Source organism: Leopardus geoffroyi, chromosome D4 (genome assembly GCF_018350155.1).
Source record: "Leopardus geoffroyi isolate Oge1 chromosome D4, O.geoffroyi_Oge1_pat1.0, whole genome shotgun sequence".
NCBI lineage: Eukaryota > Metazoa > Chordata > Mammalia > Carnivora > Felidae > Leopardus > Leopardus geoffroyi.
In genome coordinates, this window is record NC_059342.1 from 41,894,304 (window position 1) to 41,917,500 (window position 23,197).

Sequence of the window (23,197 nt, forward strand, 5' to 3'; positions counted from 1 at the left end):
TTCACTTCTTTCTTACTTTTTGCCTTTGTAGTACAAACCTATCTACATGCATTTAAATATTAAAAATGGTTTGTTCCATCAACTGGTGGAACACAATAGAGTATTATTTGGCAAAAAAAAAAAAAATGAAGTACTAATACATGAGACAACGTGGTAAATCTTGAATATATTATATAACTTAAAGAACATAGTCATATACAGTATGATTCCATTTGTATGAAATATCCAGAATAGGCAAATCCAAAGACAAAGTAGACCAATGGCTGCCTACAGCTGGAGGGGGATAGCAGCATTGGAGATGACAGCTAAAGAGTAGGAGTTTCTGGGGCGCCTGGGTGGTGCAGTCGGTTAAGCGTCCGACTTCAGTCAGGTCACGATCTCGCGGTCCGTGAGTTCGAGCCCCGCGTCGGGCTCTGGGCTGATGGCTCGGAGCCTGGAGCCTGTTTCCGATTCTGTGTCTCCCTCTCTCTCTGCCCCTCCCCCGTTCATGCTCTGTCTCTCCTGTCCCAAAAATAAATAAACGTTGAAAAAAAAAAATTTAAAAAAAGAGTAGGAGTTTCTTTTTGAGGTGATAAAAATATTCTAAAATTGACTGTGGTAATGGTTACACAATTCTGAATACACTAAAAACCAATGAAACCACTCCATAAGTAGGCAAAGTAATGGTATGTGACATATCTAAATAAAGCTGCTATTTTTTTAAGTATTTTGGGGCAATATTTATTGAGTATGATGTGCTCAGCAGTAAGATGGGCACAGGATGAGCAGATAAAAACAACAGGATATCAGTCCTGAAACAGCACGCAATCTACAAAAAATAAAACCACTGTAAGCCAACTGGTTCCTATCCGTAGGATCTTCCACATGGTTCTGTGCAAAACAATCTTCTCAGCATCTTTAAGAAAAAGTGCTTACCCAAGAAACACATACATTTTTCTTTTGATTTTTAACTCCACAGAGGTATTTATACATTAAGATAATATTCCAAGTCACTGACAGAAAGGTTATTTAATCATACAGTTAAAGAACATTCCCTATGAAAGATTTAATTCTGCTGTTTAAAAAAACTCCCTGGATAAAACATTTCTAGAGACATATGGGCACTGTAAAAAAAAAAATTGAACAACACTAGCCTTACATTCATGTCTAGGCATATGACATCTATATGAATGTTATAACATTCAACGTATGCTTTTATTTATTTGGATTTAATGGGGCTCATTTTCAGGTTTGTTCTTCAAGCAGGTATCTTGGAATGGGTCTAAATGCCAAAGATCTGAAGATCTAGATTCCAGACCTCATGTCATCAGGGCTGGACTGATTTTCAGGGGTGGTGGTAATAAACAAGCGGCTTATATCGACAAAATATACAACAGGGGCACAGTAGAGGGGACATACCTTGTTTTAAAGTTTATTTATTTATTTTGAGAGATTGTGTGTGTGCGTGCATGAAGGGAAGGGGCGGGGGTGGGGGAGAATCCCAAGCAGGCTCCATGCAATGTCAGCACAGAGCTGGACTCAGGGCTCAATCTCATGAACTGGGAGATCATGACCTAAGCCAAGATCAAGAGTAGGACTCTTAACCGACTGAGCCACTCAGGCACCTGGACATACCTTTTTATTGCCCTAAAGAAAAGTTTAAAAAATTAAATACAAATACATTAATTGCAGCAATATTTAAAATAACAAAAAGCTGGAAACAACCTATCTTTCAAATATGGGGGCTCTATAAATAAATAATGGCTCATGACAGAATGCTATATGGCCATCAGAATTCATATTTAACAACTACCCCTCAAGGTTATGAAAGCAATTAATGACTTTTATATTAAGTTCAAAATGTCAGTTACAAAATAGTATATTGAATATCATCTCAATTTTATAAAATTAAAGATGCATTGAAAAAAATCAGGAAGGTTACAAAATCACAAGTAAGGTTATCTCTAGGTGCTATAATTATGAGTGGTTTTAAATTTTTGTTAGTTACATACAAGTCAAATTTTTTAAAATAAATTAGTATTTCTGTTATGGAGGGGCAGGAATCAAACAATAAATTTGTAGTTCTCATCTTCTCATCAAAGTAAACTGAAGAAGAAAAATGTGGGTTTTTTTGTTTTTTTGGTTTTTTAGTTATTTTTGAGATAGAGAGAGCGTACGTGCAAGAGGGGGATGGCAGAGAGAGAGGGAGAGAGAGAGAATCCCAAGCAGGCTCTGAGCTTCCAGGACAGAGCCCCATGCAGGGCTCAAACTCACAAACTGTGAGATCATGACCTGAGCCAAAATCAAGAGTCTGATTCTTAACTGACTGAGTCTCCAGGTGCCCCAGTGAGGAAGAAAAATGTTCTGGTCCAAAAATGAGAGTTCTGATTATCTGAGTTTTACTTGCCCCAAGTTTTAATATATTAGTCTTCCAATGTGCCGAGTCTTCTCTTTACTCTGGGCTTTTACCAATGTTGTTCCTTGTGCCAGGAGGATTTTTAGCCCCATTTCCTAGACCCTTTCACTTCACCAGGCTAACTCTAAAGAAAAAGGAAGCAGAGGTGTCACTCTAGTAAGTCTCTGGTACTACATGTGCTGATGGACCGCTGGGCTTAGGGTTCCACAGCACTGATCACAAGGTCCTACCCACTTTAAGATACTCTGAGGGCAAGGAAGAAGTGTCTCTGTTTTGTTCACCACTACATCAACTATACTTTGTAGCATACAGTATGAACTCGAAAAATAATTTTGAAAAAAAAAAAAGAACTTATGTATTAATGGATCAATTAAGAAGTAAATATTCTGTCAGAGACACTGAGCATCCCTAACTCTTAGAAGGATTTACTCTAAGTAAAAGAGGGGTGTGTGTTTCGTGTAATGAAAACATCAGAGTATAATCGTTCAGTAATATAAGCAAAAGACAGGTCTTAGGTGCTCCTGTTCGCAGAGTCTGTAAATGTGAAAGCATGAACCTAGTAGAAAGTTAAATATATCCAATCACAGGCTATTAAGTATGTTAATGTCTTAAATGCACCATTGCAAATAAACAGAAATAAGGTGCAATTAGTGGAAACAATTAAAATAGAATTATACCATATTTCTTGAACTTGGTTCCCAAAGATCAGATTCAGATGTTGCTTTTATTCAAAACCTTTGAAAAAGTAAATAAAACATTCTGCACATTGTTCACTATAAATCTTAACTTACCATTCAAATTAAATCTAAACATAAACATAACCTTAAATCCTCCTCTAGTCCTACAAATATTCAGATAATCAAAATCTAACTTCTAGGACAACAATTTTTCTATGAGTACAATATTTATGCTGAAGAGATAAGTTATGCAAATCACAGGGACTTACACTTATGTTACATTTAAGTTTACTCTTGTGTGTATCATAAGGTTCAACAGTCTACAAATTTACCTAAAGCTGAGGTTGCCTATGAAACAATTATACTATTTAGGACACTTTTTTAAGTAAGCTCTATGCCAAACATGGGGCTTGAACTCACGACCTTGAAATCAAGAGTTGTATGCTCTACTGAGTGAGCCAGCCAGGTGCCCCCAGGACATGTATAATATTGATTTAGGTTTAAGATCTATTTGGGAATAGCCAATAAAAGCTTCAAACAATATGCACTACTTTGTATTATTTACTTTGGCATGTGATCCTAACAGCTATACAACAAACCTGAATTAAGAATTCACAAATTAGATCTCTACTTTATTTATACCACTACTATATTCAATCTTCCTTCGATGATGTCTAGAAATGTTAAAGTAGATCAAATAAAATATCAAAGCCATGTTAAAACTAGATCATTACTAACCTTAGCTATGCAACAGCCCAATTAGCCAATTTACACTGATAATTTTCCAAATAAATTTTTAATATTCATCGAAATCTTTTAAATTTTTCGATACATAAAAAACACTAAGATTTTTCAATTTAAAATTTCAAACACAAAGTGATAAGTGACAACTGAACTAGCAGAATAGCATCCAACTTTTTTTTCCAATAAGTCTGACGCAAATTCAAAATTTTTGGTTGAAACAAAAAAAAATCTTTTTTTTTTTTAATTTTAGAGAGAGAGATTATGTATCAATGGGGGAGAGAGGCAGAGGGGACAGAGAGAGAGAGAGAATCCTTTTTTTTTTTTTAACTTTTTTTAATGTTTGTTTATTTTTGAGAGAGACAGAGTATGAGTAGGAGAGGGGCAGAGAGAAAGAGACAGACAGACAGACAGACAGACAGACAGACAGACAGACACAGAATCTGAAACAGGCTCCAGGCTCTGAGCTGGCAGCACAGAGCCTGATGAGGGGCTCGAACTCACGAACCGCAAGATCATGACCTGAGCTGAAGTTGGACACTTAACTGAGTGAGCCACCCAGGTGCCCTGAGACAGAGAATCTTAAGCAGGCTCCACAGCCAGCACAGAGCTTGATCCCACGACCCTGGCTGGGATCATGACCTGAGCAGAAATCAAAAGTCAGGAGCTCAACTGACTGAGCCACCCAAGTACTCCTACAAGAAAAAAAAAAAAATCGTATTCAAAGAATGGAGGAAAGCACTACAGGAAGAAGAAATAAATGTGGCTATGTTTCTAGTCCGAGAGACTCTGATGCTGTACTGTTCCAACACTGGAGGCACTGAGAACACAGCCCCAGTTCTAGAGTTGCTCACATTGTGGTGGGGGAGATGGATAATAAGGGTTCAGTGCGTTCAGTGAGTTGTTCTCAAAGGTCTTTGTGGTAATCTGGTGCTACTTTTTCACGGAGTACATGGGACACCCTACCACCCTTGAAAATAAGTTAAACAAAGCACTTATAAGAAGTTTTTTTTAAATCTAGTCTGGAGCATTACAAAAATATACAAATAAGTGTCCCATAGCTATAAAGCAGTAGGTACCTTAAGGAAAAGATGGTAAAACAGGAGGTATACCTGGGAAACAATATGGCTAGAACACAATATAAAAAAGACCATCAGCGAGAGATGGAGGTGAAGATAAGCTCGCCTATTCTTTTTTAAAATTTTTAAAATGTTTATTCATTTTTGAAAGAGAGAGACAGAGTGCAAGCAGGGGAGGGTCAGAGAGAGGAGACACAGGATCTGAAGGAGGCTCCAGGCTCTGAGCTATCATCACAGAGCCCAACGCAGGGCTCGAGCTCACGAACAAGTAGATCATGACCTGAGTCCAAGTCAGATGCTTAACCGACTGATGCCACTCAGGCACCCCTAAGCTTGCCTATTCTTAAGGAGATCCCTGAACACAGAAGGAAGGGCTTATTCTGACCAGAGAGAGTCTGTAATGGATGAAGTTTGAGAGCTGAGCAGTGATAAAGTCATGGTTTTAAAAGTCTCCAGTGCCAATGAATATACTGCCCTGGAGGGACCTTGAGGGTAAACTGGCCAAATTACATAGCCAGCTTATACTAGGGGAGTATGACTGAAAAGGAGTAAAGGAGTGATATGAATTCACTTTATAAACCACCAATCCCATTCAACTCCCCAGTAATCATAACAAGACTTTTTTTTTTTTTTTTTTTTTAAAGAAGGGATAGTTCTAAGAGACAAAGCAAACTAAAACAACTGCCTTCAGGATTTGGCGGCAAATGGAGTGGGTGAACAAACAGGAAGAAAATGATCTCTCAGGTATTTGGGCCTGGTCTCCTGAGAGACCAGGAGAACGATGGTCACTTGTAGAGGTTGGTTAAGGTTCCTGTGTACATGCTGACATAACAGTGCATTTCAGAGACAGCTTCCAATTTATTTTCTTGAAATGGGAATGTGCTTGTGTATTAGAGAAAGAACTAGAACCTTAAATTCGCCTTTACCAAACACAACTCTCCACTAAGTAAATATGAGTCCACTGCAACATAAGACTAGACTGTCTAAGCCTTAAAGTATCCCTCTGGCAAAGTTTCTGTTGGGGTCTTTACCTCCTGATTGACACTGTGGATGAATAATTGTTCCCTATCTTCAGAGATCAGAAATTAGAAAAATTAAAAAAAGAACTGGAAGGCCACACAGAAAGTAATTGGATCAGGTGACTAATTAAAGTGATAGAAGCTCTTACTCTATATTTCTTGAAGGGAACTACTCAAGAGCAGATGCAGGTTAAGTAAGACCTAAAGCTTATATGCTCTTAAAGAAAAAGCATGCAAAAATATATGCAAACTTCACAAAAAGAAATGACCATGTGAACACATGTGCTGGGGCCCTTCCCAGGGTCTTGAAGGGCAACTCGCCTCTGTGCACATGCCTTTATTCAGAGGAACAGTCCTGGAGCTCAATGGCCATCTGAGGAAACTGAAAAGAAGGTGGACAATCTCAAAAGAAGGTGGGCAACTTCTGTTGTGATAGGAAGAAGCAGACTTTCCTGGATAGCACCAAAAGAGTTAAAATTGCCCAAGAAAATGTAAGCAAAAAGAGATGAGTGGCTTAGACTGGCTGATTACCCCTACAAAGGTCTCACTGGACAGGGGTAAAATACAAAGAAAGTGTGTGCCAGTTTTTACAGAAAACATATGGGAACTTACCTGGGGAAATTTGCCTTCTCTTAAGTAAACAAGGAGTCTTTTCAGGTATTTTGAGTTGAAACTGAGAAGGACATTTTTAATTATAGAGAATGTGGAGAAAGAGTAACTCACTGGAGAATAGTGACCATAATGCATTAATATTGCATTAGGTGGAAAAGACTAGATCAGGAGTTAAATTTTTTTTTTTAATTTTTTTTTTTTTTCAACGTTTATTTATTTTTGGGACAGAGAGAGACAGAGCATGAACGGGGGAGGGGCAGAGAGAGAGGGAGACACAGAATCGGAAACAGGCTCCAGGCTCTGAGCCATCAGCCCAGAGCCCGACGCGGGGCTCGAACTCACGGACCACGAGATCGTGACCTGGCTGAAGTCGGACGCTTAACCGACTGCGCCACCCAGGCGCCCCAGGGAGTTAAATTTTTACATACAAAGACCACTATACAAGGGAGGGAGGAAGGAAAGGAGGGAAAAAGGGGGAAACAGAAGAAAAACACAGTCTCTATTTGAATAAGCTTACATGAGGGACTTTTTGTAAAAGAAGATTAATAAATGTTAAAGAAAATTAATTTATTCCCCCAAATGTGGCTCCTCAAAATTAAAACAAATATGAAATGTAAACTGTTAAGGCAAAAGCTCCCTTCTCTGTCCCAGATGCCCTGTTCTATGTGAGTTAAGTGCTTGGGGCAAGCAAATTCAATGGTACTGTCTCTCCAGCTCTGAATTCCAACTGCAAAGGGGAAGATGCCCTACACCAGATGTGGAGGGGTAAACTCTGGTAGGCATAGGTGGAGCAGGAAGAGCAAAATCACAAAGGTCAGCACCCCTAAGGGAAGGTCTTTGATCTGTAGTGTAATAATCCCAATCCCACAGAGTCCCCACGTCCTCCCCCATCCCAAACCCAACTCTCATCCAGCTGGCTGGACAGCTTCTCCCTCTGCCACTGCTACTGGAAAGAGACTGGAAAGAGCAAAGATCGGACAAGGATCAAATAGGACAGGCTAGAGAACAGTAATGGTGATTCCAGGCTCCCTTGGGAATAATAAAGTAACAGTGGGGATGGTAAGACAGCCAATTAGTACATTTCCAGGCAAGAGAGAGTGGAGGCCAAGGAAAAGGATGGAATTAAACACCAATTTTGCCAGTCTGCCCACTTGGATGTTATTCTTCACAGATATGAGACTGACAAGCAACCAAGGCAAAGGTATAAAATTTACAAGAGTGGCAAGAACCCTGTAACTAGCTCTGCCTCCACCATTGCTCTATGATCCTGAGTGAGTCATCAGAGCCTCTCTAGACTTCCTTGCTCTTAACTGTAAATTTAAGAGTGAGGAAAAAAAATAATCGTGTGATGGGGTGCCTAGGTGGCTCAGTCAGTTAAACATCCGACGTCGGCTCAGATCATGATCTCCTGGTGTGTGGGTTCGAGCCCTGCATCGGGCTCTATGCATACAGCTCAGTGCCTGGAGCCTGCTTCAGATTCTGTGTGTGTGTGTGTGTGTGTGTGTGTGTGTGTGTGTGTGTGTGTCTCTGCTCTTCCCCTGCTCTCACTCTGTCTCTCAAAAATAAACATTAAAAACAATAAAATAATCATGTGACTCCCTCCCATGATAGCATTCTAGAATTCTAAGGACAGCATGGTATACACAGAAGAGTATGCACTCTTGAGCCACACTGCCTGGATCTGCATTCCAACTCTACCCCAACCAGCTGTCTGACTCTGGGAAAGTTACCTTACCTCTCTAGACTTCAGTTTCCCATTTGTAAGAGATGAAAATCTAAATACTCTCTACCTCTTGGAGCTGTCCTGACTATGAAATGCTGTGTTAGTTGTAATTATGGCTGTGAGCCAATTTTGTATCCAATACCTTTTGGGTATAGGCCTTTGTATGGTAAATCACCTTTCCTTACTCATCAGAGGAGCAAATACACTGCCCACCGCTTCCTGGGGTGCTTTTCTTCCTAGACCAGAGATAGACATTAATCAAGCAGAGAATTCTCCCATTAGCCTGGATGCAGCCTGAGGACCTTCACTGAATTAGAGAGTGCACAGAAAATGAGTCAGTCACAGCCACATCTTAAATATAGATAATACTGTATTCATTTATCACTACACTTCCATCCCATACTGTTCAAACTGGTTCAAACGTACTACCCTCCAAAAACAGAGAACCCCTTTTGGTGGAAAAAGGAACAAGACAATCCCCTACCTATAGCTGGTTCAAGACTACAGAACAATGATTTACAGCTCCAGGGACCACAGCTTCTGCAGAAACATTTAAACTGCTATCTATGGAAAACAATGGGTAAGTGAGATGAATGCAGTTATCTGATACTATATGGTGAAGGCATTCTTCTAAAACATGACAAGTTTATTCACCGATAGTGCAATAAGCCAAAACAAGGCCTTGGGAGTAAATCCTTGATGATGATGTGATGGGATGAAAAGAAAAGGAAGCCCTACATATCAAGCAAGGTCAATGCTTAGCAAATTAGATTCTGGCAAGACACAAGGATAAGAATTCAAAGAAATCAACTCCTTCAATGCCCACCTCCTGATAGGCTTCACCTCAAGGTAATCCCACACTCAACACATCCAACATACAGGGTCTTCTCTTCCCCATCTGTTGTCACTCTTATACTCCCTACCTCAGTTGAGACCAACTCCACCTCCCACATGCTTGTCAAACCAAGCCCTACCTTTGCAAGTCTCTTCCATTAGCACCTGGCTAAATTAGAGTAACAGCCTCTACTCTTGGTCCTCTCAAATTCACCCTCCAATCAAATCTCAGATAATTTTCCTGCTTATAACCCAAAGGCTTTTACATGCAACAACATGAGTGAATCTCAACAGCATTACACCAAAAGAAAGAAGCCAGACCTAAAAGTTTATATACTATATAATTCCATTGATATGACATTCTGGAAAAGGTGTAACTCCATAGGGGCAGAACGCAGATCAGTGGTTGCCAGGGCTGGGGGTGAGAGGAGAGGTTAGTCACTCAAGAGCACTGAGGATTTTAGGAGGTGATATCAATGTTCTTCATCTTGACTCTGGTGGTGGTTACAGGACTTAGAGCAAACAGACCAAACTACATACTAAAATGGTCCATTTTACTCTGTATAAATTATACCTTAATATAAAAGAAATTGGGGAAAACCCCGTGGACTCTCCCACTGCCTACAAGTTACCACTGCCTACAAGTTCCATGGCACTGTTGATCTGTCTCATCTTGCCCTCCACATTCCAGCAAAAATCAACTTTTTAAAATGTCCTGCACTTTCCATACACAAGCTTCTCATCACTGTCTTACTCTTCAAAACAGCTTTTCCAAATTAACTCCTAAGCCCTCCAGGCTGTCTCCCTGCCTCTATCACCCGTCAAATTCCCAAACTAATAAGTTGGATGCCCTTCCTCTAGGCTCTCATAATGCCTGATATTTCCCTATTACTGCATTCAAAGAAATGTACTATATATATTATAGGTATATGTTGTGATGTAATAATCTTGTCTTTCATCAATCAACTGAAATGTGAATTCTTTGGAAAATAGGACTACTTTTTATTCACATGTGTATATGCAGCCTGGCACATGGGAGACACTCCAAATCTGTATTGGAATACTTGTTTCATAAGGCATCACTGTATCACCACTTATAAGGGTGCCCCTTGGTTCAATAAATATAGGCAGCTTTTGCTGCACAACCATAGAAATAACCATGCAAGCTGAAACCACACAAAGCAATCTTAATAATCAACAGGAAAAATATGATTTTTCTAGGACCTCTAACGTTTTTGGGGGGTCAAAACATTAAAAACTATCAATTATAAAGACACACACACATACACAGACACACACACACGAAAATGAGAAAATATTTAGTGTATTGTAATTTAAAATAATCAAAACTTTGAGAATTCAAGTACTTTCTTCCTTTATAAAAAAAAAAATCAAGAGTTGTTTGTACTGTCTTCTTCTCACTATATAACTTAAAACACCAAATGAGCATCTTTTGCATACCTCGGTGAATTGGTATCCTCCTAAGTTTGGGTTAGCTCCCAACATTTTATCCTTTGTGCTTCCTCTCTCTGGCAGTATCCCTCTGAGGAGTTCCTTTTAACATGAATTTTTTTGCCAGCATCCTTTCCTCTGTTAGGTCTTCATCCTTTTAGCTATAACACCTTCTTAATTTGTGGTAAGTTACCTTTCACTAAGCTCCTCTGGCTGCATATACAGAGTATCTACAACAGTGGCAGAGTTGATATTCCTGTGGTCAGCTATTTTTCCAGAACTCTCTTTACAATTGCCTCAATTTCATTTCCAGTGTTATCAGTTTTCATTTCTTTGATGCAACTTTGGTCTTTGTCGGACAATTCTCTCTTTGCATTATCCAATTTTAGAAGATGTTATGCGGGTTTTTCTCCCAGAGACAAGAAAGCAACACACCTACACGCTTTGCTGTCTTTTCAGGGCCATATAACAGGGTGTGCTAGTTGGACTTTTTACAATTATTCATGGTTAACATAATAAATGAAATCTAAACTTTTTGGGAAACTGGTGTTATTTAATTAACATAATAACTGAAAACTGTGCATATGGGGGCTGTAAAAACTAAGAATTATTTATATTTAATAAGTAAGTAAATAATTTTAGTAGTAATGAACTGGCTCACCACTGGGTGAAATTTAAGGAGTAGGAATTTAGGGGCGCATAGGTAGCTCAGTTGGTTAAGCATCTGATTCTTGATTTCAGCTCAGGCCATGATCTCACATTTCCTGGATTTGAACCCCACATCAGGGCTCTGTCTTGACAGGTGGACATTTAAAAAAAGAAAAAGGAATGGGGGTCACCTGGGTAGCTCAAACAGTTAAGCATCTGACCCTAGATTTCAACTCAGGTCATGATCTCACAGTTTGTGAGTTCAAGCCCCACAAAGGACTCCAGGCTGGGTTTGTGGAGCCTGCTTGGTATTCTCTCGCTCTCCCTCTCCCTGCTCCTCCCCAGCTCTAAGTAAATAAATAATTTTTTTTAAAAAAGGAATAGGGATTTTTGCCCTTCCCATCTACACTTTCTAGCTTATAACATCACAAAATCAAGCCAACTTCCTAACAATTTGATTTATAGTCAAGTATAACAAATTAGAGGAAAGAGTCAGATTATAATCCAAACTCTGTTACCAGTAACAAAGTTAGGTACTAACACTGTGCCTCTGTGACTTCCCCTATAAAAAACAGTTAAATAGCACTTCCTTCTGCACAGGGTGGTTGTGAAGACTAAGAAAGAAATAGACTTTAAAATGTACTTTGAAAATTCAATTAGATACCATTACATCAAGAGTACACTGAGTACATAACAAGCAGTATTGTAAGAGCTTTTCATGAATTTTCTCACACAATTCTCATAACTATCTATAAGGTAAGTAGCATTATAGTCTCCATTTTACAGAGACTGAAGCACTGGGAAGTCAAATAACTTGTCCAAGGGCATGCAAATAGTAAGCAGAGAAGCCTGTATTTGAACTCAGGAAGTAGAAGTCCATAGCTCAAGTTCTTCAAAACGTCTTCACTAACTTGTCTGCTTTCTCAGAACATAGAAGGACATGGTCACCGACAAGTGTAACACACTGAATCCTAGAAGTTGGACAAACCGAATTTACTATGACTCAACACAGGAACCTTCTATTAGGACATTTTCAGGTTTCTGGCAAAAGGACAAAGACACACCATGTCCAGAAACCCAAGAAGCTAAGCAGAACTATAAAAGGAGACACAAAAGTAGATGGGGAGTTCAAATATATTCAATTATTTTATGCTATTGGGTGGAAGCATAAATACCAGAAAAGTACTAAGAAACAAAATTCATTTTGCAAGAATAGTGAAGGAATTATATTTATCATGAGTATATAAAAAAGCAAGAGTGCCATAAAAACAACATATGTAGAATCAACAAACTTCATTGACATTTTCAGTACCACTGACCCTGAAAGTTAATAACACTGTTTGCTAAGGTCTGATTTCACAAGGAATTCCATATGGAAAAGAAACATGAGAGCCTAATAAGGATGTATGATACAAAAGCAAAGGGATTAGTTAACTAAAATAAGTAGATTCCTCTCAAAATCTAATCCATTCAGAAGGACACATTTAGAACATTTGTATCTCATTAGGGGTATTAAGTGAGAAAGAGTCTCAGCACCAAGCAGTCCTAATTATAATTCATCTTAGGAAATAAAGTGAGTTTTCTTTACTAAACAGGAAAGTATACTCTAAGAAGCAGCTTAAATGTAATAACAGGACTGTTGACAAAGTGAGACACCAAATAAACCTTACAGCCCAAAGGAATACCAACTAAAACCCGAATAACCACTCAAAAAATAGAATGTATTTTTAGAAAATTACCCGACACCTTTTTTTCTCTTATTATCAATCCTAACAATCCAAAGCAGAAAAAAAAAGGTGCTAAGGAAAGAGTACCCAATTATAAAGAACATAAACAAAGTAATACAAACCAAAAGCAAACATGTTTGTTCAATCACACACATCTTCACCAAGGTTCCATCAGTGGTGAAAACGAGATGGTTAACAAGAATATTCACTGGCAGAAGTGCATCTGCTTTGGGAAGGGGCAGTTGAAAATGTTTTGAATCCCACCAAAAAGGAATATTTGTCTGAAACAGAAAATACTTTAACTGATATATAGTGGATTATGTGACTTATAGATTTTAAGAACTACTTCACAGATCTGAAGGGAAGATAATAAAAGGGCATGATTAAAGCATTAGAAGAAATGGAATACTTGGGTGGCTCAGTCTGTTAAGCATCCGACTTGGATCAGGCCATGATCTCATTGTTCATGAGTTCGAGCCCCATGTCAGGCTCTGTGCTGACAGCCCAGAGCCTGGAGCCTACCTCAGAGTCTGTGTCTCCCCTCTCTCTCTGCCCCTCCCCCATTCGTGTTCTGTCTCTCTCTTTCTGTCAAATATAAATAAACATTAAAAAAGTTTTTTTTAAAGCATAGAAGCATTTTACTGGATAGAAATTAGGTTGAGTCCAGGTAAGAAAAAATCGTTCATAAGAGCTTAAATTATTAGTTCTCTTGTGGAATCAGTAAATAGGGTGTCAATGACACCAGCTCTGCCTTTCCTATCACAGTGTCCATCTTTGGGCTTGCTCACCGGCTCGGTAAGCATCACAGCCAAGCTCCAAGCATAATTTGTTTTTTCATTCCATATTGGAGATTTTCACTACCCTCTCCCAGCAGACCTTCTCTTACAAACTACTGGCCAGAACTTAGTCACATGCCCATCCTTAGACCAATCACTGCCAAGGGAAACAAAATCATCACGACTTGAGTTTTCTATTAGTCATCAGTTATCTCCCATTATTGCCACAGCTTTCCTGCTCCCATTCCCCACTCCCAGACACTTCAGAAGAGAGAGGTGAGATGGTTCTTAGGGTAGCCATCAGTATTGAACTCAATAGTTCTTAAAGATTCATAGAACAACTGTAAAAGGGCAGTTTTATGAAAAGAAGTCAACCGTTAACATCACTATGTAGGTCCCTGTGAGTTTACAGAACACTCCTCCACTAGACAATAGGAGCATCAGAATGTAATGAACTATTTTACTAGTCTTTTACTCATCTTACTAGTTAGATGAGTAAGAGTCAGTAAAGCAAAGTAGCTTTTAAAAAGCACAATTTCTCAGCCAACATCAATCAGAAGAAACTATGGCAGTTCTTTTCAATTTTACATTTCTCAATATGCTCTAGTTGAGCTATCCTGTCCAACCTCACCTCCCTACTCAGTCTCTATTTAGGGAATCAGGGGCTGGGAAAACATACAGGTCTAGATGCATCAATCACTCCATTTTTTGTAACTAGCTATCTTTTAATTTAAGCAATTTTTCCCTTCCTAGAAAAGCAGTGAAGGTCTAATTATAGGACCTTACTTGACTATATATATATATATATATATATATATATATATATATCTCCCCCATGCAAGACATCTTCCTGTATTTAGATTTTTGGTTATAGACTTATGATGAAGGAAACTTCAAATACCTTGAAAAGCTCAGAATGCAATGGTCTTTGAGGGCAAGACCATTCCTTCTGTATCTTAACTCTACAAACAGCACTCATCCTAAAATTGGAATCATTAGGGGGTGCCTGGGTGGCTCAGTCAGATAAGCATCCGACTTCAGCCTAGATCATGATCTCACCGTTCCCAAGTTCAAGCCCTGCGCTGGGCTCTGTGCTGACAGCTCAGAGCCTGGAGCCTGTTTCAGATTCTGTATCTCCCTCTCTCTCTCTCTGACCCTCCCCCGCTCATGCTCTGACTCTCTCTCAAAAATAAACATTAACAAAATTTAAATTGGAATCATTAGGCTGACACTCAAAGTATGAATACAAACTTAAGAAACTTTTCTCATTTTTAAAAAAGATTTTATTTTTTAAGTAATCTCTCTACCCAACTCAGGGCTCAAACTCAGGACCCATAGATTAAGAGTTGCATGTTCCACCTTCTGAGCCAGCCAGGCACCCCCATTTTTAATAAAGTAGGCTCCACACTCAACATGGAGCTTGAACTCACAATCCTGAGATCAACAGTCACATATTCTACTGACTGAGCCAACCAGGCACTCCAGGACTTTTCTCATTTTTATTTATTTATTTTTTAATGTTTATTTTATTGAGAGAGAGCAAGAGTGGGGGAGGGGGAGTTGTGGGGGGGGGGGACAGAGGATCCAAAGCAGGTTCTCTGCTGACAGCAGAGAGAGCCCCATCCGGTGTTTGAACTCATGAACCATGAGATCATGACCTAAGCCAAAGTCAGACACAACCCACTGAGCCACCCAGATGCCCCACTTTTCTCATTTTTAAACTAAACTGCATCACATCCTCCTTCTTGAACACATCTCATCTTTTCCTCAATGCTTTTGGGTTGTTCTTTCTACCTTAATACTTGCTTGCCAATTAATGCTCTAATTTCTGTCATTCAAATTTTATCAGAGGAAATTCAGGGTCTATCTCACATGCCCCTTTTCTTCCACGCCCACGGAGAGTTCAAGATTTTGAATCATTCTTCACAGGGTTTGCTCACTATCCAACTCTCAAACTCCCTGAGGCCTTTAGCAGACCCAAGAAAAGATGCAATCAATGTTCTATTAAAGTCCCCAAAAGTAATGAGACCAAAAGGTCAGCTGACTATAGTTTAAAATAGGACCACTGGGGCGCTGGGGTGGCTCAGTTGGTTAAGCACCTGACTCTTGATTTCAGCTCAGGTCCTGATCTAACATTCACGGGTTCAAGCCCCACCTGAGTCTCCATGCTGTCAGCGCAGAGCCTGCTTGGCATTTTTTTCTCCCTCTTTGCCCCTCACCTGCTTGCTCTCTCAAAAATAAATAAATAAACTTAACAAAAAAAGAACAGGACCACTGCCTGCATGTTCCCTCACTTATTATTTTTTTCCCCCTTTAAAACAGTGCAGGTGGAAAATACTCAGTAAAGAAACTGGGAAGGCTCAAGAGAAGATGATAAGGAGGCATCCACATCTGACTGGTTTCTTTACGTTCCCCGAGACACCTGATCTGCATGCATCTACACACCACAGAAAAGACACAAACTAATTCTGGTTTTAAACACACACACACACACACACACACACACACACACACACTCCAAAAGTCACTGCGATGCCAGAAACATTTGGGAGACTGAGCCATCTGATGACAATTACAGGAATCCTGGAAGGGAAAAGAATGCTCAGGGAAGGCCAGACAGCCCTGTAATTATAAATCCTACCTCAGCCCTGGAGTCCTCCCCACACCCTCCACATCACTGCCAGGGAATGGTAGATGGTGATGCTTCTACTCAACATTCCCAGGCCAATCCCAGAGGAGAGGCATGCTCACACACACCGCTTGAGAGAGCACATGATGATTTTGGTTTGCTCAGTTTACTCCTTAGTGAAGTAAGACACTTCCTAATTATCATGAGTTTGGTTCCCAAGGACTATAAGACTTTTAGTAAAAAGATAACTGAAAAGGCAAACCACTGAAAAAATTAACATGACATTATTAATTAATAAAACTTTTTTCCAAGTTCCTTTTATTCATTGAATTGATCCTTGCGGAATTCAGGGTAGGGGACTGGGAGATAGGAGTAGTGGTTGGGAGGCACAAAGAAGCAAATATTTACTGAGCACCTCTCAGAGCAAGCTGCTTTCAGAATTAAGAAACCTTGTGAAGGAGATGGCATCCCAGTTCAATGACAACTAAAGCTCAGAGAGGCAATGTGCCCAGTCCCAAGCTCTTAAATGAAGGCAGTTGGCTGGAAACCCAAGCCTACCTGACTCCAAAGCCCATACTCTTTCTACTAAACTACACTGCTGGAGACTGACTGCAAATACATCAGAGTTAGATCTAGTATAAGCCAAAGAGGCATTCACCAACACTACCTTATCAAGGCAGAAATGACTTAATTTCTTTCTTCTTACATAATTCATATAAAGTATAAGAGGTGAGTTGCAGGTAATTCATAGAAAGTTTAAAAACTTTTTGTAAGAAAAATTTTTACATTATGTTTAAGGGAGAACAAGCATACACACTAGTGAGGGAGGAGCAGAAAAAAGCAGACAGAAGATCCCAAGTAGTCTCTGAGCTGACAGCAGAGAGCATAAAACTCAGGAACTGTGTGATTATGACCTGAGTTGAAGTCAGATACTTAACCAACTGAGCCACCAAGGCATCCCTATTTGTAAAAATTTCTAGAAATTGTTATTAATCTACCCAGAGAACAGATAATGCTATTTTTAGTCATTTGGTACATTTCCTTCCAGAATTTCTTCTTTATATATATCTTTTTATGTGCCACAAAGTTGGCATACTATTTATAGTTTTGTGTCCACTTCTTTTCAATTAATGTATTGTGAGTATATTCCCATGTCATTAGAAATTCCTCAAAAGTCTGATTTTTTTCAATAATTACATCAGAATATATTTTATAACTAAAGTCTTCCAACTGAAAGCTCTGTGCCGACAGGATTAGGAAACTTAAATACTTGAAATATTACATATTCCATGTAGATGTCTAAGGAAATAAGGAAGTATAGGAGACTGCTGAGCCATGAATCATGATTCCACAGAATCCCTGCTGTTAAAAGGATGCACTTCAGTAGAATCACATTTGACAAAATACAAAGTTAGAAATACTACCAACCCATTTTACACAATGTATTAAATTAAAAATTACGATTGTAAACTATCAATTGTCTTCTACCAATGCCTTTTGTGGGTCAGTATAGAAGTCAAAAGTGCCAAACATTGTGCAGTCTTTTTTTTTTTTTTTTTTTTTTTTTAGAGAGAGAGTGAGCGACCATGAGTGAGTCGGGGAAAGGAGCAGAGGGAAAGAGAGAGAGAATCTCAGGCAGGCTGCACACTCACCATGGAGCCCAATGCGGGGCTCAATCCCAACAACCCTGGGATCATGACCTGAGCTGAAATCAAGAGTTGGACACTCAACTGACTAAACCACCTAGGTGCCCCATGGAATCACCTTTAAATACAGTCATGATAAACTGGGCTTCTACAACATGCCGCACAGCAAAGAACCGTTCAACTATCTTATAAAACATGATAGTGGTAATAGATAGCAATACTAAGAAGTAAAAAGGAAGAGGACAGTAATGGTAGCTTTCATTCGTTAAGTCTTACTCTGTGTCAGTCACTGTTCTTAACTCTTAATATAGATTTTTTAGACTTAATCCTTTCTAAATCCCATGAGGTATCTTATCCCCATAAAGTAACAAGCAACTTGAACCCAGAAAACTTGAGATCAAGTCCATTCGTGGCTCTGATGATCTGCACATAGTTTCTTCTCTCTAGGTATCTAATATCCTCACTGTATAATGGAAGGGTTGGGGCTGACAGCAGTGCAGATTAAATGAGCTCTCATGTACTGTGGATTTGACAATCACTTGAAAATATATATAAACCTCTCTTAACCCACAGCAAACACACATCACTAAATAATCATGTCACTAAATCTCATTATGGGCTCACAATCTTTCACAGCATAGCACACTAGGAAGTTATGAACAATCAACCCACGGTTAGCTTTAAAAATGAAACCTCCTTGGGGTACCTGGGTGGCTCAGTTGGTTAAGCGTCCGACTCTTGATTTTGGTTCACTCAGGTCATGATCTCACTGTTTGTGAGTTCAAACCCCAAGTGTGGAGCCTGCTTGGGATTCTTTCTCTCCCTTTCTCTGTGCCCCTCTCCAGTTCTCACACACAGGCTCTGTCTCTCTCAAAATACATAAATAAACATTAAAAAAAAAAAAAAGAAACCTCCTTGGCCACCTAAGGTGTGCACTTGGTAAGAGTGTCACAAAAGTCCAAAAGCTAAAGCTTGCTAATTCTAGAAATTTGAACCCAAGATGAGTGCAGTGTGTCAATTATCTAGTATCCAGCTGAAAACTCTTGAGAAACTGCATTTTCCTGCCACCCTGAAAGCTGGCTGACCTAAACAAAAATATATCCTTACCAACAGTTGCCCAGAACAACCAAAAAACAAAAGGTCTGCCACGGTGGGGCACAAAAATCCAAGTCAGTCCCAGTAAAGAAAGGAAACTATCCCACCAAAGAGAAGGCTGCCTCTAGAAGTAAAGTGTGGGATATATCCATCGGGGCCTAGGGGAAGAGGTCCATATCTTGATTTTCATGTAGCCCAGCTCCCATGTATTAAGTTAATGGTTTAGAGCTCTATGAAAATAATTACCAGCCTGGCTCTGCAATCCATCAATTTACCCTGAGCACTCCTGCCGATTCTTTCTTTGGTCTCCAGGACCCAAGAATCCCTTTCGTTGATCTGGAATATGAAGGAAAGGTTGGTTGTTACTAGTTTCTCTCTTTCAATTCTAAATTTCTGCCAAGTAATTAGGAAAAGAAAATGAAGAATTATTTTTGAGTATTTTAATGTAAGCTATGGGGGTGTTAAAACAGGCATAGTCTCTCACAAAAATAAGATTAAAATCATACATCTTTGACCTCCCCTCATCTAAGCAGAATGGACAAATGCAATTTGCCTCTAGGCTGTGAACTTGGGGATGTGATCCAAATCACCTCCATTCAAATTTAGGTAGCTTGCCAAGAGTAGCTTAGTCAATAAATGAAACATATATGGATTTACAAAAGACTTTCGTATGTTCCCTGAGAGATCCTAATGGAAGGCATTATTACTATCCCCATTTTACAGATGAGGACAACAAAGTTCAAAGTTCAAAGTACTAGCCCCAAGATCACACTTAAAAAGTAGGAAAGCAATCTTCTGGGTTCAAACACCAATCTTCTATGCATTTTTTCCAAACAACTGTAGCATGTTATGTTTAAAGAAATTCCTCCAACTAGAAGTAACACTCAAAACTAAGCTAAGGACTTTATGAATCATAATGAAATCTTAAGCATATCCACCCAGCAGGCAGGTATTCATTTTGCACTGTCCACTAAACTATATAAATATGATAGAGGAAATTGTGAAATTATCTCACAATTCCTCCCACCACCTTGTAAATCCATTTCCACTGCACATATACACTGAATGGGCATCATAAATATAATAAACCTATGCCACAGAATACATATATACATGGGAGACAGAAGGTAAAGAACCACGTGGCAGTAATGATAATGGTGAGCCCTTTCTGCCATTTAAGTTATCAACACAACTGCTTCCTTTGGTCACCAGCAAATGCCATGAGAAGGCAGTCTGTGACTCCATGTACTACCAATCCAAAGCAGGTAGCTCTAAAAGCTATATAAACATCGACAGGGCTGTTTGTTATTGCCTAGAACCATGGTTCCAGGCTCTGCAATTAGAACAGGCAATGTTTGACTCCTCAGGCATATGAAAGTCTGCTAAAATATACATATATATTTTCCTCGTTTTTGATTCTATAAGCAATATACTCTAGCTGCAGAAAATCTTGAAAGTGTAGAAAAGTGTAAAGAAACAGAAATTAGTCATAATCCCAGCACCCAGAGACAACAACTGATGACATACTGGTCTATTTCCTTCCATTTTTTTCTCTGACATCAAGACTATTTAAAATATTTCCTTTTCTACAGAAAAAGAAACTAGTTTCTTCAGGGAAGACAAGGAAAATACAGCTTAGAAAATTTTAATTCCATTATATTTATAAATAAATTCAAATTTCTTGAATAAAATTTTAATGATATAACTACAGCAAAAAATAACTTAAAATCCTTTGGAAAAGCTCAGTAAGGCCACCATCTAATACCTCCCAGTTCTACACCCACAAAACCAGAAGAAATAATAATCTATAATGAGCATAAATAGGTACTCTTGTGAAAAGCCTGTTTTATTTTTCCAAATCTTATTGTCTAAAATCCTTTTTTTCATTGAAATTACTAACCCTATTATCCTGACTGGGTTCAGGATTCACTACCTGAACTACCTCTGCTGCTGTCAGAGCTGGAGAGGGGCTGGGCGGAGCGGCCATGGAGGGTCAGCATTGGCTGCCTCTGGAGGCCAATCCCGAGGTCACCAACCAGTTTCTCAAACAATTAGGTCTACATCCTAACTGGCAGTTTGTTGATGTATATGGAATGGATCCTGAACTTCTTAGCATGGTACCAAGACCAGTGTGTGCAGTGTTACTTCTCTTCCCTATTACAGAAAAGTATGAAGTATTCAGAACGGAGGAGGAGGAAAAAATAAAGTCTCAGGGACAAGATGTTATGTCATCAGTATATTTCATGAAGAGAACAATCAGCAATGCCTGCGGAACAACTGGACTCATCCATGCTATTGCCAACAATAAAGACAAGATGCACTTTGAATCTGGATCAACCTTGAAAAAATTCCTAGAGGAGTCTGTGTCAATGAGCCCTGAAGAACGAGCCAGATACCTAGAGAACTATGACACTATCCGAGTCACTCATGAGACCAGTGCCCATGAAGGTCAGACTGAGGCACCAAGTATAGATGAAAAAGTAGATCTTCATTTTATTGCATTAGTTCATGTAGATGGGCATCTCTATGAATTAGATGGACAGAAACCATTTCCAATTAACCATGGGGAAACTAGTGATGAAACTTTATTAGAGGATGCCATAGAAGTTTGCAAGAAGTTTATGGAACGTGACCCTGACGAATTGAGGTTCAATGCAATTGCTCTATCTGCAGCATAGCTTGTCAGTAATGGAAACACCAAATACAGTATTATTTGCAACAAAAATTAAGTTTCTGCTGCCATACACTAACTGAGAAATTTTGATATTTTCAAAATTTGTACGCTGTACTCCAAAATAAAGTAGGCTGGCATACTGAGTATCTTAAGCTGAAGGAGTTTGAGAAAATGGTAGAAGCAGGAAGGTCACTCTACCTTCCCCTGGCCCTTCCTGCCTGAAACAGGCCATAAAACCTTCATATACAAGGTACCCTCCCTACACCCAGAGGAAAAGTGCATCCTTATCTCTGAGGACAAAGGGATGCAGAAAAAAATTCTAACAAACAGGCCTTGCTAAGTTTCTCTTGGTTTACTATAATTACCTCACACTCTTACCCTATATCATCTTCCTCCACAACCATGCACTCCTTCATCAAATCTAGCATAAAATAATCAGGTCTGTATCTTTGGGTGTTTATTTCTTACAAAGGTTTCCATAAACTTTTTGTAAGTCACATAAAACTTACATTAAATAAATTAATACACTTTTCTCCTCTTAAGCGGTCTTTGTCACTTTAATTTTCAGACCCAGTCAAGGACCTTAAGGAGGTCCAGGAAAACTTATTCCTCCTGTAGAATCTTATCAGTGAGAAAAGGAACTTCAGCTCACCCCAAGAAGAAACTACGTAGAAAGGAACATATGGTCCTGTTTCCTTCTCAAAATTCCACTTCTAGATACAAAGGAAATGTCATTTAAGTATGGTATATAAGAGGCAGTTGGGTGGCTCAGTTGGTTAAGCATCCGACTTCAGCCCACGTCATGATCTCATGATTCGTGAGTTCCAGCCCGGCATCGGGCTCAGTGCTGACAGCTCAGAGCCTGGAGCCTGGAGCCTGGCTCAAATTCTGTATCTCCCTCTCTCTCTGCCCCTCCCCCACTCGTACTCTCTCTTTCTTTCTCTCTCTCATAAATAAACAAACATTAAAAAAAATAAGTATGGTATATAAAAGCCTTTTCTGCATATTTATATAACCATATGTAACATGCATAGAACTGTATCTTCTAATATGAAACTAATAGCTCAAAAGGAAGGCCATCTGTACCTAACAAAATTGAAAGAAATCTACTTTTCACATGGAAAAACAGAGATTCAAATGGAACCAGTGACCTTGATAAGGCTAAGAATAGTCATTGGAATATATATATATATATATATATATATATATATATATATATATAGTAGCATTTTCATTGATTATGTATTTCTAAGGCACCTATTTAAGAAGGGCTCATATAGAACAAGTACTTTTGTACTAGTTACTGCTAGGTAAACACAAGTTTTAAATAATCTTCAGTGCAACAGACCTGGAATTTTATTCCCCACAGCCTAGTGATTTTAAATGCCCTGTGACCCTCTTAAGCATTGCCAACATCAACATCTGGTACCTGGCACAAGGAAAATAGATTCTAAGAGGTTTAAAAAAAAA

General features: G+C 39.1%; 2 protein-coding genes across 22 annotated transcripts in view; one reads left to right on the forward strand and one right to left on the reverse strand.

Annotated features, from left to right (window-relative positions):
• Positions 1-23,197, reverse strand: part of BNC2 (basonuclin 2) — a 441,344-nt gene that overhangs the window by 344,969 nt on the left and 73,178 nt on the right. For 8 of the 21 annotated variants that reach the window (XM_045467996.1, XM_045468009.1, XM_045467979.1 and 5 more), the window contains exon 2: positions 19,300-19,389. The exons of 11 other annotated variants lie outside the window; for them this stretch is intronic. In XM_045467996.1, the coding sequence (XP_045323952.1) occupies positions 19,300-19,389 (90 nt within the window). The remainder of the gene's footprint in view (positions 1-19,299; positions 19,390-23,197) is intronic. 2 more of the 21 variants (XM_045467987.1, XM_045467984.1) reach the window with 1 other exon arrangement.
• LOC123592676 (ubiquitin carboxyl-terminal hydrolase isozyme L3-like) lies at positions 21,004-21,819 on the forward strand. The gene has a single exon (XM_045468014.1). It carries the CDS (start codon positions 21,039-21,041, stop codon positions 21,729-21,731), a length of 693 nt encoding a protein of 230 aa, XP_045323970.1. The 5' UTR covers positions 21,004-21,038; the 3' UTR covers positions 21,732-21,819.